This window comes from Lactuca virosa, chromosome 3 (assembly GCF_052849685.1).
Source record: "Lactuca virosa cultivar CGN04683 chromosome 3, Lactuca_virosa_CGN04683_v6, whole genome shotgun sequence".
Classification (NCBI taxonomy): Eukaryota; Viridiplantae; Streptophyta; class Magnoliopsida; order Asterales; family Asteraceae; genus Lactuca; species Lactuca virosa.
This window is the reverse complement of record NC_136428.1, coordinates 334,692,313-334,710,914: the sequence shown is the minus strand read 5'-3', so window position 1 is coordinate 334,710,914 and position 18,602 is coordinate 334,692,313. Positions and strand designations below refer to the sequence as shown.

Below are 18,602 nucleotides of genomic sequence, written 5' to 3'. Positions count from 1 at the left end.
TATGCAAAAATATGAATTCTTGACGGTTTCAAGACATACCAGTTTTTTTGGGTGTTACAAACGATCCTAAAGTAAAACACAAAAACAAAAGCAACAGTTAAATATAAATAAAGAGATAAGGAAAAGACACATACCCGTCACCACATCAGGAGCTGCACGCGCTTCCTCGGCCGACAACTATAAATCCCTGCTCTTTTCCACAGGCGTGTCTGCCTGGCCCTAGCGGCTGTCAGTAATCCGAAGAGTTGCAGGAGCGGGTGCTAACATCGGTCCTGCTGCAGCCAAAGTCGGACAATGGGCCTTCTTGTGGCCCCTCTGATTTCAATGAAAGCAAATTATATATGTGGGTGGTGGCAGCAGTACAATCCCTGCTATAATGACCCGTCCGACCGCACTTGAAGCAGCCAGAACCACCAACCCTGCACAGTCCCTCGTGCGCCTTGCCACACTTACCACAGTCGCTACGACCCTGATGGCCTCTCGATCTGGAATCGATACCTTGGGACTCTTTCCCGAACCCCCTGATGTATGAACCTCATTCGGCTTCCTCTTCCTCTCCATCTCCAGGTCAATCTCCCCCTCCCTAGCTCGAGCTATCATATCCTCCAGCGTCTTGCAGCTGGATTGGATCACAAACTGTCGAATGTCACTCCTCAAAATCTCATGATATCGAGCCTTCTTCATGTCCTCATCTGCCACATTTTGCGGAACCAGAAGCGCCCTCTCCTGGAACATCGCGGTGATCTCAGCCACAATCTTTGTAGTCTGGCGGAGATCCTGGAACTCTCGCGCCAGCTGCTACACCTCAATAACCGGTGAAAACTCAGCTCGGAACCTGTTCAAGAAATCATTCCATGACATCAAATCAACAACAACATCTCCCACTGCACGTTCTACCTCCTCCCACCAGTCTCGTTCCCTGTCCTTCAAAAGGCAGGAAGCTAGTCTGACCATGTCCCCCTCGGGACAACAACTGGTGCGGAAGGCGTTAGCAACATCTGCTAACCACCGTCGACTCGCTATGGGGTCCTTATCCCCATGATAGTCCAGAGCTCCACATGCCCAGAACTCCCTGAATGTCAAAGAACATGCTCCCTCTTGTGCCATCATCTCAGAACGAAACGAGCTCAACCGCTCATCCAAAACCTACATAATACCTTCCTTGACTGTGCCGAAGATCACAAGAGTCTGATCAAGAATGCAAACAAGTAATATCAGGTGATATGAACTCCCTAGTCTGCTCATCGAGCTGCCCGGCTCCAGATCCTAAGCCTGGACCCTCACCAGCACCAGAACTGCCAACATGTCTGACTCTCAATGTCACCATACTGAAAATAGACCATCAAAACCATCAGAATATGCATCGAAATATATATCACGGAATCACAAACTCCACAAGCTCCCTGGTTTCATCACATCTCTCCTTGAATTGAGTAGAAATCCTTTGCTTCCAGTAGTACAGGTCGATACTACCTTCCACATCTATCCATACTTTCCTCAAGAATTGCCTTGACTTAACCAAGTTACTTTATATCCATACAACTTTCTCTCATAGATAAGGCTCCCAACACTAGATCGCATCCTAGGTTTTCCTAGGGCAAACTCCATACCACTCTCCGCCATCAATTGCGAAAGGAACTCCCACCAACTCCCTTTAACTAGCTCACGAATACAACTACATATCACTAAAACTAGATAATTCTTCGAATGAGAGGTCTCACACTACAAAGGTTGGACTCAAACAAGAGCTGCGCAATAGAGTTAAAACCTAACCTTCTAAAATTATTTAGTTCCCATAATATGTAACTTAGCATATTCGTTTACTAGTTAGCTGAAGCTAGTTAGAACTCCTAAAAGAACAAATCAAGCAGCATTCGAGCATCAAGTAACCAGAACCACACATAACCTAACCAGTTCATCCTATCACTGACTGATCAGTACTAGTATGCAAGTCTACAAGCTCATACAATAGGCATAGAAATGCATCTCTCCTAGAATTCTATCATCTGAGCAGATCCTTAGCCCTAACTAGCATGCGATTCACAGATCAAATCATATCAGATAACATGTATGGGTAATTTGGGAAAACTTACTTAAGCTCAGCTCATTGCATGCATCACACCCTTTCTTATTTTAGAAAAAACCATTTTCATAAACATATATTTCTTTTTGAAAAAAAACTTTACCAAATCCTCAGTTTGAGTTCAGACACACCCGAGAGTGTGCCCGAATCTCTCAAACCAAGGCTCTGATACCAACTTGTAACGTCCTAAAAATATGATCCAAAATTTTCATTTTTAATTTAAATAAAACAGTAATCCAAAAACATTATCCATAAAAACCAAATGAAAATAAGTGTATCAAACATCATATCAATCAGAGTAACATCTCAAAAGCGGAACTCATGTGGTGTGTACGATGCAATCATCCCGAGCACAAAGCTTAGTGAATTCCCCAAACTACCCCATACCATACATAATAAATCACATATTGGGCCCCTGCCATACATCGGGCCCCGCCCGACATCGACCCTTGCTCGGTATACAGATCTGTTATTCTTAGGCCTCGCCTAGCATCGGGCCTAGCCCACTATACACATACAACACACACACACACACACACACACACACATATATATATATATATATATATATATATATATATATATATATATATATATATATATATATATCACATAATCATGCTAACACATACAATGATCATAAAACAATAGCATATGTTTCAGTCATCGGGCGTCGCCCGACATCGAGCCCTGCCCGATATACATAGCAGCACATAACACATGCAAGGGTCACGCAGACCCATATCATCCTAACATAAACAATAAGGGTCGGTATTGGTGCCTTAGACCCGCTAAACCCGGTGAGGAAACTCACCTCGACTGTTGAATCTCACTGAAAATCTCTGGCTGCTGAACCAATGAATCCCCGAGCTAATCAATACCAAAATAACACCCAATTAACATTTGGGTTCCAATCCAAAACCATAAATCCATACTTGGGGTAAAAAGACCATTTTACCCCTAACCTAGCTTGGTCCAAGACTAAGGCCCAAACTCATAATCTAAAAGGTCCAAAAGCCAATTAATCAACCAAGGCCCAATTACGGCTAAATTTTCCAAATTGGGCCCAAAACCCTTACATGGGCCTTACTCTAAACCCAACCATTTTTCCTAGTCTAAAACACTTGCACTCAGATGGCCCAATAAGAACTCAAACACCCAAGCTCAAAAGAAATCCCAAACTCGAAGCCCAACATGCAAAATTCCACCTGAATGAGTACGCGGGGCGTACTCAACTGTATGCCAAGTGTACATGCAAAAATACTTGTACGTTGCGCGTACAGACTAGTATGCCCAACGTACTTACCCATTAAGCCAAATGTTGCTTTAAGCTCTTAGTGCTTAAGTCCAAAAGCCCATATCACAAATCTCAACCCTAATAAACGTCTAGAACCATAAACTCACTAAATTGGTGACTTTGCATGCCCCATAAAGACCCAACTTCAAGATATAGCATAATACTTTCACCAAATGGACATAAACTCATTCATGGGGGATTCTAAACCCTAAAGGTGCCAACTTTATGGACCTTGAACCTCAGAAACACTAAGAGTAAGATAGTTTCATTTTATTTATTTGTTTTTATAGTTTATTTTAGTATATTTCATTCATAATTTAGTTAATTTCCATGCATATTTTCCTTTTTTGTTATTTTGTGACTATTTCGGGTACTTTCTAGTTTCGTGAGCATAATTGCAAATTTTAAGGAGACTAGCGGAGCGAGATCTTTAGGAGGCGATTGGACTTGGAAGACAACAAGGATTTTAGGCTTGATGGCTAGAGGAGATGATGCATGGAGCGGGCTTGATGATTATTTGAAGGCTTGGAGAAAATGAACTTTGAATTTGCAATAAACGGAAGAATATTCGAGCGTGTGGAGATTATTGATCGGGCGAGTTCACGAGCTATGGGTGATTTGGAGAAGCCAAATTGGGCTTAAAATGAAAAAAAAACTTGAAGAAAAATGGGCTATGAGCTGATTGGACTCGATCTGGGCTAGTGGGATATGCTTTGGAGGCCCAAAAACTCAATGAAGCCCATATCAGGCACCACCGCGCAATCCACCCGCGAACGTCTGCGCGACCGCGCACAACACTGCAGGGGTAATTTCAGAATTTCATTTGGAAGGCTATTTGAGGAAGGTTGGTGCCTATCTTTTGGACACTCTTGCACATCCGAAAAATCAACATTTCTTTGGAGATTTTGGAGCATTTTGAAGTCCAAGAACACCTCAAGAACTTCATCTTTATGCTCTTGATTCTTGTTAAAATTCTGTTACAATCTATCCTTACTTTGTTTTCTTGTGTTTAGCCATGTTAGGCTAAACTAAACTTGGTTGACTTTGGTGAAATCATTTGAATGTTGAAGACTCCATGAACTTGTTCTTGAATCTTTATGAGAATGTTTTGTGTTTTAACATCTTATTACTACTTGTATGTTTTTATTCATGAGTTTAAATGTGCTTGTGGTGATTAGTTGGCTAATTTCTTGATTAAGTAAAGGATCCTCAAATTAGCAAGCAACAAATGATTTTTGTGTTGCTTTTTCTTCACACAATCATAAAAACATTTTCTCCAACATGGTAGTGAAAAGCATTTGACTCCTCTTGGAATTGGTGACTTTTTGGTTCTTAATGCTAGTTGACTTTCACTAGTTACATGCTTAATGGAAATTGTGACTTTGACTAAGAAAATTGTTATGAGTTTTTCTAACTATTTTAACAATCAAGAAAAGTCTAGGTAATCTCAAGCTTCTTGGATTACTATAGCCAAATTAAAGATTTAAAACAAGTATTGCACCATTCGATTCTAATGATATATTCACCAAGTGTTCAAATGAGGAAACCTTAAGTCAACCACTTTTCTCTTATTGATTTTACATCAAATTCCTGTTTTTGTTGGATTGTCCATTTAAGTATTAGTTTAATTCTAGTCTACATTCAAGTACTTCAAAAATATCAAAACCTCCACTTTTATTTTTGTTGTTATTTTACAAGTACTTTTGCAAAGAGATTTTTCATAGAGTTATTAAATTGATCCAATCTCTGTGGATTCGACCCCTTTACCACTGTACACTATTTTAGTGTAAAAGATTTAGTGTTATTTTTTTGTTGGCCTCGACAACCACTATAGTGGCAACTCATAACTCCCAGAGTGGTATCAACCACTAGATCTCATTCTTGGGGCAAAAAAGGAACAAAACTCATATATAATAGATCTAAGCCATAAATGAACAAGTTCATAGATTTTTACCTCAAACAAGCTGGAAATGAAGCAAATAATCAAGATCCACAAGCTCTTCCTTACTCCACCACCTTGCACCACTTCTTGAATATGGACCAAAACAGACCAAAATGGACACAATGAGCTCAAAACACAAAGGAGAGGCTTAGGGTTTCAGATATGAGGCTAAAAGGTCAGAGGAGGCTGAGAAATAAAGGTTTCATGAGCCATAAGGATGATTATTGTCACACCCCCAAACCGGAACAGCGGAAACGTTCGGGGGCGGAGGACTATGTAGTATCACAACACATGCATCATAGTAATCAAAGTAACAAACAACCATTGCATTAATATTAAAGTGTTTACAAAGTATGATTCACAAAAGATTGACTCCAAAGTAAATAACAAAACAAGACATGAAGCTACTATGCTCCATCTTCGGAATCCCTGAGCGCGTACCTGTCTACTAGTTTCCTGAGAATACAAGTTATTTTGAAAGAGTATATCAGCATTTAGGCTAGTGATTTCATAAGTATTTAAGTGATGAAAAGTAAGTTGTAATTTTTTTTAGAAAAGTTCGCCTGTTCCTCCAGAAAATCCTATATTTTCTGGTTGTGTGAATGATAAGTAAAAATGACTCTACAATTCCTTCTATGAGTACTAAATGGATACAAGTTATATACAATTTAGAGTAAACAGACAATCGGTTGTGTGAATCTGCCCCAAGCCCACAACCAAACAAGGAACAGGGAATAAGACGGAAGTCACACATCCCATTGTTCGTTAGATCTTCACTGTATATAACCCTGGTGTATTCATTTGGTACTTACGGATTTAACTGTAATAGTTCTTTATATTTGATGAAAACATTCTTTAAGAAAATCATATATTTCCTTTAGTAAAATGGCAACCACAATAGTTCCTTCTATAATCACTTAGTTTATACTAGCTATATATAATCTAATATCGAACGGACAGTTAAATGGGTGAATCTTCCCTAAGCCCACAACCAAACAAGGAACAGGAAGTAAGGCGGAAAACACACATCCAATTGCCTGTCGGATATTAATTATATATAACCTTGATGTATAAACTAAGGTATTATAGAATTAACCACTAAAGGTCCTTTAAGTTATACTGGTTTAATAAAATGAATTAAACCTTTTACTGGTAAGTTTCTAGTTTAGAAACTAAGTGTTCTATCTGAAAAGTATGTTTTTGTACTAGAAAACGGTATATTGAATTTGTATGCTATGACCTGGCCCATACCTGTTACTCCCTATGATTTCTAGGTGTATACAGGATATATATATAGCTAAGATCGAATAGAGAATAGACTGTGTGAATCTGCTCTAAGCCCACAACCAAACCAGGAACAGGAAATGAAGCGGAAAGCACACATCCTACTGTCTGTCGGATCCGATTAATATATATCCCTAATGTATCTACCGAGGAATCATAAAGTTAGCATTATAGGCCCCCTTCTAACTGAATGTACTAACACTCGACTGTTTTGTTTGTTTTTTGTATTGATGTATGTTTTCCCAAGTTTAAGACTATCTTTACTAGAAAATAGTTTGCATTACCTTTTATGTGAGAAGATCACTATATGAATGTAATGGGAAAATGAAAGTATACAGTAGTATTGTATAAAATAACTACTGAAGTACTAAACTACCTTTAAACCAATAAGTTTAATTAAGGTTAAAATGTGATGATGTTATAACCATGCTTGATTTGACTAGTATGAAACACGACGATCTAAAAACGTCGAAAATGGTATGACATTTGTCACCCGTAGACCTGCAAGTCCCACTGTAGCTAGCAGCAAGGTGTGGGATGTCAATCTCGTATAGATCTATACACAAATTCATGCTCTCCCTCCAGGAGACTCTGGTTACAAAACGCGACATAACAAGTATATTGTTAAGCCGTGAAGTAGTGGTTTCACATTATTGTTATCTTGTTCTTGTTATAGTATGTTTCTTCCTGTTCTAGTTATAGTATGTTCTGAACCCCTAAATTATACCTATTATAGTTTACTAGTATGTTTGTTTTGAACTGTCCCTGATTTGTAGAAAAGACTCGATTATCTACTAAGTTATGCATGTACTTTAAAAACGGAGTTTTATAAACAATAATCTAACATCATTTAAAAGAGTTTTTGAATTGATTTGATCACTTACAAAAGCATAAGAAATCCTTTAATGTGATAGTTATCACAGGTAAATATTAACACAATACTATTGTGTTCAACTTGTATTCCTCCCCTAAAAAGCATTTAAAAACATTTAAAAGATTGATTATAGGGGTATGAACTCACCTTATGTAGGTGATTCAATTGAAGATTTGAGTAAGGATGAGAAGTTCCACGAATGAAGTACCGAGGCACAAACGAGTCCTAAATGACATATATTGATACATATATGTATATAATTAGTGTTTAAAGCAACTAATCATGAAGGGAAACAACCTTAGGAACTAGGAAACACTCTCAATGGAGTGTTAGAATCACATGTGATTGATCACAAGGAGTTCACGACCAAACTCTATGAGTTCACGGCCTTGGGAGGGTTTACGGCCCAGGATCCTTTGAAGGGTTTACGGCCCTTATGAAGGGTTTACGGTCATAAACCCTTCAACATCTTGAAGATCTTGAAGATGGTGACAAAGAGTGATGAATCAAGGCTAGAACAAAGGGGTTGCTAAGCATGAACAAGTAAAGGATGAGATGCTTACGTTTTGGGAGTGAAAGGAGAGCTTTTCTTGGATGATACTTGAGAGAGAATGGAGTGTTTGCGGCTGGAACTTGGTGAAATGAAGAAAAATGAAGCAAACTCTCATATATGGAGGGTAGTTCACAGCTAGAAGAGTGTTCACGGCCGTGAACAGTTTTTACGGCCGTGAACCTCATGTGTTGAGTTTTCTAGTTCGGGTGCAGCCTTCTGATCTCGATCTAATACTTCAAAACACTCAATCCTTAAGTGTACTAGACTTAGAACTCATTAGAATGACCATTAACAAGGCTAAAAGGAAATAGAATTAAGTCTGACTTTTGGTTGATTGGATTGACTTCCAAGATAGAAATTTACGGGTTGTCACAATTATATAGTGTCCAACCCCGAAATTAGGGTTTTCATTAAAGCACATGTACGCCCCGCGTACGTGTCCAAAACCCCGTCCAAGCCTCGCATGAGTACGCTAAACGTACCATGTGGTACGCCCACGTACTCGCTTCGCAGCTTGTATGCCAAGCGTACCATGTGGTACCCCCCGTGTACAACATAAGGACCAAAATGCAATTTATCAATACACAAGGAGCAATAATGAACATACCAGGATTCCAAGTGTTACAGAGGGCCCATAACATTTTCACTCCTTCCCTGCCCCTATCTCTCTCTTTTTCTCATTTGAGCCAAAATATCACGACCACCCCTATCATCTTACCCAAACACACAATCATTATCTTCCTCAACTCTCATACCTTAAACCAGCCTATTCCTTTATCACCAGCGGTTGAGAACCGTTACCACCCACCATCACCGGCCAGGAACTGACACCACTCATCGTGGCTAGACCCCCCGATTAAGGACTGATTATCTATAAAATATTTAGGTGATAATCTTGACCTAGAAACAAAGATTGAAATTGATCCGTGTTCTCAAATGGAAAACAAAACTAGAGGATGTAGGGAGGAAGATATGGGCTCTTAGATGAACCATCCCTAAACCCATAAACGAAATCAATTTGTGCTTTCTCCAAGAATCTCATTGATGGAAAATTAATGAATCAAACTTGAGATGTTGGAAAACGAGAGGGAGAAACATCCCAACTATTGGAATCAGTAACCGTGGAAGTTTTGTTTGTTTATGTTTTTCAGGAAATGATGTTGAAAGCAGTTTTTTCTTCGGAATCATAAATCTGGAGACCTGCTGTCCACGAAATCGTGTTACTTTTGAGTGTTACAAAGCATAAACATTAGCAGAGAGATCACCAACGAACCATGTGATTCTTCTTCTTTCGTTGATGTGAGTGGATTACAAACCCTAAATGTGAAACATTAAAACTTTAACTAAACACACACACATATACACATATATAGTGGAAACATTAAAACACACACACACACACTCACACTCACACTCAGTTAGACTAAAAAATAAGCATACACACACACACACTATGTGTTACAGATCAAATCGAGGAAGAAATTAAGTGAAGAAATTCAACATGTTATAGTAGGTAAATAGGGTGAGATTGGAATCATTGAAACTTGAAAGTGGTTGTAATGGTTGTGGAAGGTGATTGCATTTGATGCATTATGGGTTTTAGAGAGGGAGAGAGAGAGAGAGAGAGAGAGAGAGAGAGAGAGAGAGAGAGAGAGAAAGAAAAAGAAAGGGAGAGAGAGAGAGAGATAGAGAGAGAGAGAGGGGCCTACAACTTTAAATAAAACTTAATTTAAAAGGAATAATTTCTATAAAATTGTCAAGAAGGGCAAATTAGTCTTTTTAATTTTAGCAGGGACAAAATCCTCAATGAAACATGCTGAAAATGACCGCCAATCCAAAAAAATTAAAGTTTGGACCAGTTTCCTGAAAAAATGAAAACCAAATGGACCATTTTTGCAATTTTGTCTTATAAAAATTAATCAAAAATATAAGAAAAATAATATATCATTATTTTTATTGTAAAAACAAATGACGGTTAGGGTTTCAAGGGGTGTTTGGGATTGTTTTTTAACCTAAAAAGTAATATTTTACAAAAAGACTTTTTGACTTATGGCTTTTTTCCAAAATGACTTTTTAAAATATAACTAGGATTTTACCCGTTGTGCGTTGCAGTGGTAGTAATGGGTTTAAGTTGAATTTTGATGATTGTATTGATAAAAGTTAAGACACTATTGCATTTGTTGGTAGATTAATATAGCATGTCAGTACCATTGAATAACTCCATTTTATACCGTCGTATGAAAATGTATTATATATGACCGAACTCATACGTAGGAAACGTACATAAAAATAATCACAAAAACGTACACAAAATTTACATCAAAACGTAAAGAAACTTGAATTTATATCGACACATATATAAAAATAAGCAAGTAAGATTATTTGATTAAGTTAACGCATATAAGTTTAAAAAAAATCATATTATATGTGATCGACTGATACGTAGGAAACATATATAAAAATAAGTACGAAAATGTAAAACAAGTTACGTCGAAATGTAGACAAACTCGAATTTATACCAATAGTTACATAAAAAAACATATGTATATATATATATATATATATATATATATATATATATATATATATATATATATATATATATATATATATATATATATATAGGAGTAGGATCAAATGAGAACATATAAAAGGTTGAGAACGCGAGAACAGATCTGGACCATCTAATTCTTAAGATGTGTGGCTATAATTAATTGTTATTTTTCTAATTATTAATACATTTAAATATTGAATTTTGAATTAAATAAAATTATAAAGGCTATTAAGGTAAATAAGCATTACCCTAATTTGGTAAACTCCTATAATTACTCTGTGTCACTCTATTTTTTTGACCTAAATCTTCATCATCTCACCGCCTCATCTCATAGTAACATATCAGAAGCCGACCAAGACCATAGAGCCGGAGGAGGCCATAGAATAAGCGAAAGAGCACTCCAACAACTCGATTTTAGTTCATTAGTTTTCATTGGGGATTCTAGACCAGCGAATCGATTTCAGTTTGGAAGGGTCTCGATTTTGATTGAATGTCGCTGTGAAGATAAAGACTGATGATGGAGGTTATGTCGATGGTGATTTCCCGGTTATGAAGGGTGAAGGTTGTCGGCATGTCATGATGATAATGAAGGGTACGATTAGGGCTTCCTTTATCTTTCCTTTATCTTTAATTTGTTCATAATCGATTCATTGATATCTCACGTTTCTTCGATACGACACCATACCTTCTATTTTCTCTTCACGTGATTGCTTCCATTTTAACCAGTCTCAAATTCAATTTCTTTTTGATCTCCATCTCTTTCACTTTAAAGCCCTAACTGTTGGATCTACTCAGCCTTTGGATGTCATTTTTCTCATCATCATCTTTTTAACAGGGAAATATAGAGGAATGAAAAAAAAGAGCTTATGATGAATTGCAACAATTTCATTCTAGAGGTTGGCTCAGGTGGGCTCCCGTCCCAGAACATACACGTTTTTTTGGCCGGGAGGCACTTCAATCAGAGACAAAACAAGGTAATTTTACTTTTGACTCCTTTTTACTAACATCTGTTTAGGCACATGGAAAAAAACTTATTAGCTCAAGCAATTTGACTTGCAACTTTTTTGTGTTAAATTGAAATCTATCTATCCAATTATCATTGTCCAAAATTTGAACAACAAGGGTATTGTTGTCCAAAATTTGTAATCTCCTTTCTGTAATTCTGATGTAGAATCAGTTGATCATGTTTTCGTTAAATCTGTGCTTGCAAATAACCTGTGAAAATGGATGAATTTTTTGTGTAATCTAATAGCAGGCCAACCTTCCTCATGGGAAATTCTTTGAATTTTTCTGTTACGTTTGAATGCTCGACAAAGGTAAACTATATTATCCAATGCTTTATTGCTAATCAGAGAGATGCCAGAGAAAGTTTTGAACTGACTATGAAGGTTCTAAGAGTTCTTCCATATGGGTTTTATGGAGGTACTTTGGATTTTTTTGAGAAGATGAAAGGTGAAGAATTTGAGCTAGAGGATAATGAAAAATTGTATTATGTTCTATATTTTTTTAGATGTAAGTTATATTATATTCTGATGAACTCATTTATGTTAGAATGTGTATTTATTTATAAATAGAAGTGTATTAATTTGTGAATAACAGTGCATTCATGTGTGAATAAATGTATTTATTTATGATTAGAGGTATTCATATATTCATTTCTGAATAACAGGGTACTTATTTGTTAATAGCAGTGTATTCATTTGTGAATAACAATGTAATCATGTGTTAATTAGTGTATTTATTTATGATTAGATGTGATCTTTTTATGAATAAATGATAATTTTTACACTCTTTTTTTTTCAGTTGATTGAAAAAAGGAATTTGATTACTTGTAAATTGATATGTATCCATTTGTGATTGGAGTGATTGGAGTACTATCAGGTTTTTTGAAAAAAAAATCATTTATGAATACAAATGTATTAATTTGGGGTTCGATTTCTATTCATTTTTTTTAACACAAAGAATACGTGAAATATGAGAAAAAAGTTGATTTTTTAAGAAAAAAACTAATTTTTTTTCAGTTTTAAAATAAATTTTGGTAAAAATATTTTTTATATTCCATTAATAAGAAAAATAAAAAATCAAATATTTATTTCTTTTTTGGTAACTGATCCTAAATTTAAGGTAATTTGATTGACTTTTATTTTATTTTAATTTAATTAAAATATACAATTACTAATATGCTCTTATATATTGATTGGTCCAGAATTGTTCTCGCGTTCTCAACCTTTTAGGTATTCTCATTTGATCATTCCCCTATATATATATATATATATATATATATATATATATATATATATATATATATATATATATATATATATATATATATATATATATAATTGACGAACGATAATTCTAAATGTAGAACAAAATGTTGACAACCTCGAATTTATACCAAGTCATACGTTAAAATAAGCACATTAAAAATTAGTTTTTTTCAATTAACGAATAGAAGTTGATAAGGAAAATCATATTATATAAAGTTTAAAACCGAAGGGGTTAAAAAGACATTTTACAAAGTTTAAAGGCGAATGGGTGAAGACGTATTTTACAAAGTTTAAAGCTAATGGGGACAAATAGAGATTTTACAAAGTTAATGGTGGTAATTATAAGAAAATCATATTATATATACTACGGGAAATAACCACAAAAACTTAGAAAATGAAGAGATGAAAATGACAATATAGAAAGTGCAAAATCAATAAGTAAAAATGTTATGTTATAAAATAGATGGATATAAATATTATTTTATAAAATAAGGATCATTAGAAAAAACATAAAAGAAAAGGATTTAAAATGAAAAAGCAAAAAAAAAAAAAAAAAAAAAAAAACTAAAAAAAAAGATGAAAACTAAAAGAAAAAACACCCACATTAGTTTTTAGTTTTTAGAATAGATATAATTTGATTAACTTTTATTAGGCAAAAACCAAAAAAACTAAAACTTTTATTAGGGCAAAAGCCAAAAAACTAAAACTCACCAAAAAGCTCTAATTTCTAACTTCTAAAACAACTTTTTTTTTCTTTTCGTACCACTAATTTCTTTCTTCTAAAACAACTTTTTTTTTCTTTTCGTACCAAAAAATAATCGACTTTTAGAATGATCAAAACACTTTCTTTTTAACTTTTGGCTTTTTGAAAAAACCACAAGTCCATAAAGTTAATCCCAAACACTTCATTATCCCGATGAAACAAACCATTGATTAGTGTCCTAAACAACTAAACAATGAAGAACATCGTGATATCCGGCGAAGAAGATGCAGATTATTCTTCTCCATTCAGTCGTTTACCGCAGGAAATCGTTCTCCGAGTCTTAAAAAAACTAATCGATTTGAAAACCCTTTGCTTTTGCTATCTCGTTTCCAAACGTTTCTCCTCGATTGTACTTCAAGTCGATGCCATTTCCATTTCCTTCACTGCTCCTCTCATAAATCGTCTCGTTCGCGATAATAACATCGCCGACGATGTTGCCCCGCTTCCGCCTAAACTTTCTTGTGAGTCCTTTGTATCTGCCAATAACTTTTTGAGAAAGTTTAAAGGAGTAAAGTTCTTATGTATCGAACTTCCGCTTTTCCCTCGCATAACTATTAATACTCGTTTTTTGATCAAGTGGAAGGTTAAGTTTGGTTGCAGAGTCGAATCGTTTATATTTCTGTCGCCCAATTCAGTTTGTTGAAATGGGGATGAAGAAGTAGACATTGGTTTAACAAATGATTTGTTTGAGCAAAAATGTAACATTTCCTTTCAGTGTAAGAGGGTGGCGGTTATGTGGCATATGATGTTGTTGCGCTGCGTTAATGGTTTACCAAAGTTGGAGGAGGTATCCATTACTGATTCAGGGAGAAGAGGGAGGCTTTCTCTGAGTGGGGAAAAACTGAGTGAGGTGTGTTGGTGATCAAGCAAGAATAAGAGAAAATATGACAGAGTAAAGATAGCCTAATGATTGCCTTTATTGAATGAATGAAACTGGAAAAGGTTACATCTACTTAACAGCTAAAACAATGAAATTTTAAATAGGCTAAATACAACTGAAAACAAAAAAATAGCAACGGATCTTTTACTGGGCAACACTCCCACGTGCCCTTTTATTCTCCTGATTACTTGGTCAACATTGACTAACATTTCTCCCCCTTAATGTTGACTTTTTTTCTCCAAATCTTCAATACCAATAAGTGCCCTCATTTCTGCAAACTTTATCCTTGGCATTGCTTTTGTCAATACATCAGCCTTTTGTTGGTCTCCACTTACATGCTCCACCTCAATCTGTTCCTTTTCAACACACATCCGAATGAAGTGGTACTTTGTATCTATGTGCTTGCTCCTCCCATGGAAAACAGGATTCCTTATAAGGGCAATAGCTTATTGATTGTCTATAAACAACTTCACCTTTTGTGCTTTCTGTCCAACCAAGTCACTAAACAGGTTCCGTAGCCACAACCCTTAACATGCAGCTGCAGTAGCAGCCATATACTCAGCTTCACACGAGCTGAGGGCTACTGTTTGTTGTTTCTGTGATGTCCAGGTTATCAAATTTCCTGAATAGTAGTAAGCTACACCTGTGGTTCCTCGCCCATCTTCCCGATCATTGCTATAGCTGCTATCACTATAGCCCACAAGCTTACCATCATCGCCCCTGTGATAAATTAGTCCATACTCGATTATTCCTTTCACATATCTGAGGATATGTTTTATGGCTGCATAGTGGCTTTGTTTAGGATCCTGCATATACTTGCTCACTACTCCAATGTTGTAATTCAAATCGGGTCTTGTGAGAACCAAGTATCTTAGGCGTCCAACAAGTTTCATGTAGTTTGTTGCATTTACAGGTTCCCCATCTTCATCTTTTGTTAGCCTTAGCTTGGCCTCCATTGGATACACAGAACTATTGCAATCTTCCATCCCTGCTACCTTTAAAAAATTTTCTGCATATCCCTTCTGTGTGAGCATTATTCCATTCTTCTTTTGAGACACTTCTATTCCCAAATAATAAGATAACAATCCCAAATCACTCATGTCAAACACTGTTGCATTTTTTTCTTGAACTCTAGGATTCCTCTTTCACTTGAACCAGTAACTATAAGGTCATCCACATAAACACCTACAATGAGGACAAGATTGGGTTTATGTACCTTATAGACAGCTTGTTCTTGTGCACATCTGGTGAATCCTAGTCTTTTGAGTGATTGATCCAGCTTTACATTCCAAGCTCTTGGCACCTGTCTTAATCTGTACAGTGCCTTATGTAGACGATATACCATATTCTCCTTCCCTTTGACCGAGAATCCGATTGGTTGAGAGACATATACCTCCTCCTTGAGGTCCCCATGTAAAAACGCAGACTTGACATCTAAGTGATGTACAAGCCAATTTTCTTTTGTTGCTAAAGCAAGAATCAGCCTGATAGTTTCCAATCGTGCAACTGGTGCAAAAGTTTCTTCAAAATCAATACCCCTTTCTTGGACATAACCTTTGGCGACTAGGCGGGCCTTGTGTTTGATCACGTTTCCAGCTCCATCCCTTTTTAGCTTGAACACCCACTTTAACCCTATTGCCTTTCGGTTTGATGGCAACTTGGTTAAAGTCCAAGTGTTATTCCTTTCAATTGACCTCAACTTAGATTCCATTGCTTGCTTCCATTCCCTTTCAGTCGACGCTTCTTGAAATGCCATGGGTTCATCATCAATTAACAGCAGTTCCAGATTTCTTTCATACATCTCCTGTACTTCTGCATCATTCATTCTTGATGTGTTCTGGTAGATTTCTTTAATTGATCGGAACCCTTTTGTTGGAGTGTCATCAAACGAAGCTATTGAACCGCTTCTTTCGTGTTCTTCTGAGGTTTGACCTGGGAGAGTTGTTCGTGAGTCAACTCTAGACGAGTTTGACCATGGCAAGTCTTCATTCGTTGAATCACCTGTTACATGGTCAAAGTGACAGTTATTAGTTAACGGCGTGTAGGGTTCTTCATTCACATCATCTTCATGTTGTTGGGTTGGTGGCGATTGGGTTATTTCAACATTAGTCCAATAGGGTGTGGTAAGTGGCTCCCCCTTTGTTTCTTCAGTCCAGGCCCAACATTTTGCCTCGTCAAAAATTACATCTCTTGCAACTACTATTCTCCGATTTCTGGGATTATATAGTCTATATCCCTTCGTTCCTTCTTCTGTTCCCAAGTAGACCATCGATTCACTTCGATCGCTTAGCTTGGTTAGGCCTCGCGGCTTCTTGACAAATCCCACACACCCAAAAATCTTCAGATGTGCAATCGAGGGTTTCGAGCCCTTCCATGCCTCATACGGTGTTACCTCCTTCAAGGCCTTTGCGCCAGTTCTGTTCAGCAAATAAACAGAGTGTCGCACCGCCTCTCCCCAGAATTGGTCCGGTATCACCATGGCCTTGAGCACCGATCTCGTCATCTCCAAGATCGTCCTATTACGGCGTTCAACAACGCCGTTTTGCTGTGGCGTGTGTGGCGTCGTCAATTGGCGTTTTATCCCTGCACTTTCACAAAATTCCAGGAACTGATTGGAGTTGAATTCACCCCCACGATCAGTCCTTAACATCTTGATTCTAAAATTGCTTTCCTTCTCCACCTGTAACTTGAATTTCTGGAACATATTAAAAGCCTCATCCTTTGCTTTAATCATATACACCCACATGTATCGTGAATAGTCATCGACTATTAGTAGGAAGTATTGGTTACCTCCCTTTGTTGCTGGTGTAATGGGACCGCACAAGTCTGCGTGTAGCAACTGGAGTGGTTCTTTGGCTCTCCATTGGGCCACTTTTGGGAAGCTTATCCTTGCCTGTTTAGCTAACATACATCCTTCACACACCTGTGATGGATGAGATAATCGAGGCATACCTGTTCCCATTTCCTTTCGTGTCATCTCCCCAAGCATTTTGAAATTTGTGTGACCCATACGTGCATGTCATAGCCATGAGTCATCATCAATACTCATAGCTAAGCATACAGGTTTCCCAGGTGTGAGCCTTATTCTATAAAGTCTATTCTTTGACCTTTGGACCTTCATAATCAAGCAACCATCTGCATCATACATTTTTAAGAAATCTCTCTTCATTCCTATGTCATATCCTTCCTCAGTCATCTGTCCCAAACTTATTATATTGCTATGTAGGGCTGGAATATAATACACATCTGGGATGATGAACTGATCACCACTTTTACAATCAAATAATATTGTACCTTTCCCTTTGATTAGAACTTTAGAACCACCTCCAAATCGTAACTGTCCAATCACTTTTTCATCAAGTTCTGCAAATAAGGCCTTGGAACCGGTCATGTGGTTATTAGCCCCATTATCCAGATACCACATATTATCATCATTGCTGTCTCTTAGCTGGTTCGGGTACACCTTTTCTTCATTCAGAAGAACCATGCTTGTAGTCTCTTCCCCATGTACGGCCAACAGAAGTGCAGGTCCATCTTCGTCTTCAACTAAATTCGCCTCTTGTTCCTGTTGCTTCTTTGCTTTGCACTCAGAAGCAAAGTGGCCAAATTCTTGACACTCAAAGCACTGTATGTGACTTTTGTCACGAGGCTTCCGGTTGGAATTCCCAGTTTCTTGTCGTGAACTACCACCCCAGCGTCCACCTCTGCCACGCGTCGAACCCCGACCACGTGAGTTGCCTCTTCCTCCCCTGTCACTATTTCTTCCTCTTCCACCACCACCCGTCGTGTTTGACTTGCTTGGACTTCGATGGGTAGAGGAACCTTCCGTCTTGGCAAGTAACAAGGCATTATCCTCTTGTGTGCTTGTCTTCCGGAGTGGAAGTCGGTCTTCATATGCCTTTAGCTGCCCAATTGCCTCTTCAAATGGCATGGATTCCATGTCTGAACTTTGTTCAATCGATGCCACCAAGTTTATGAACCTTTCAGGGACAATGTCAAACAGCTTTCTCACCAGTTCTTCATCATCTAGTGTTGCTCCTGCACTGCTGTATTTTGAGATCATGGCTGATATTCTTCCTGCATAATCATGTGACATCCCCAT

General features: G+C 37.2%; 2 protein-coding genes and 1 pseudogene across 2 annotated transcripts; 1 reads left to right on the top strand and 2 right to left on the bottom strand.

The window, feature by feature from the left end:
- Positions 1-13,813: 13,813 nt before the first annotated feature.
- Positions 13,814-14,482, top strand: LOC145164786 (F-box protein AUF2-like). The gene is made up of 2 exons (XM_079083465.1): positions 13,814-14,254; positions 14,336-14,482. Exons 1-2 carry the CDS (start codon positions 13,814-13,816, stop codon positions 14,480-14,482), a joined length of 588 nt encoding a protein of 195 aa, XP_078939591.1.
- Positions 14,483-15,027: 545 nt separating this feature from the next.
- On the bottom strand, positions 15,028-15,600 carry LOC145164785 (secreted RxLR effector protein 161 pseudogene; annotated as a pseudogene).
- A 1,919-nt stretch (positions 15,601-17,519) lies between these two features.
- On the bottom strand, positions 17,520-18,602 carry LOC145164784 (uncharacterized). The gene has a single exon (XM_079083464.1). It carries the CDS (start codon positions 18,600-18,602, stop codon positions 17,520-17,522), a length of 1,083 nt encoding a protein of 360 aa, XP_078939590.1.

What these genes read in the sequence shown, in the direction of transcription:
- LOC145164786 (XM_079083465.1), top strand. Translation starts at nt 13,814, where the DNA reads ATGAAGAACATCGTGATATCCGGCGAAGAAGATGCAGATTATTCTTCT. An exon ending in TATTTCTGTCGCCCAATTCA is followed by an intron (nt 14,255 to 14,335) that starts GTTTGTTGAAAT and finishes ATTTCCTTTCAG; the next exon opens with TGTAAGAGGGTGGCGGTTAT.
- LOC145164784 (XM_079083464.1), bottom strand. Translation starts at nt 18,602, where the DNA reads ATGGGGATGTCACATGATTATGCAGGAAGAATATCAGCCATGATCTCA.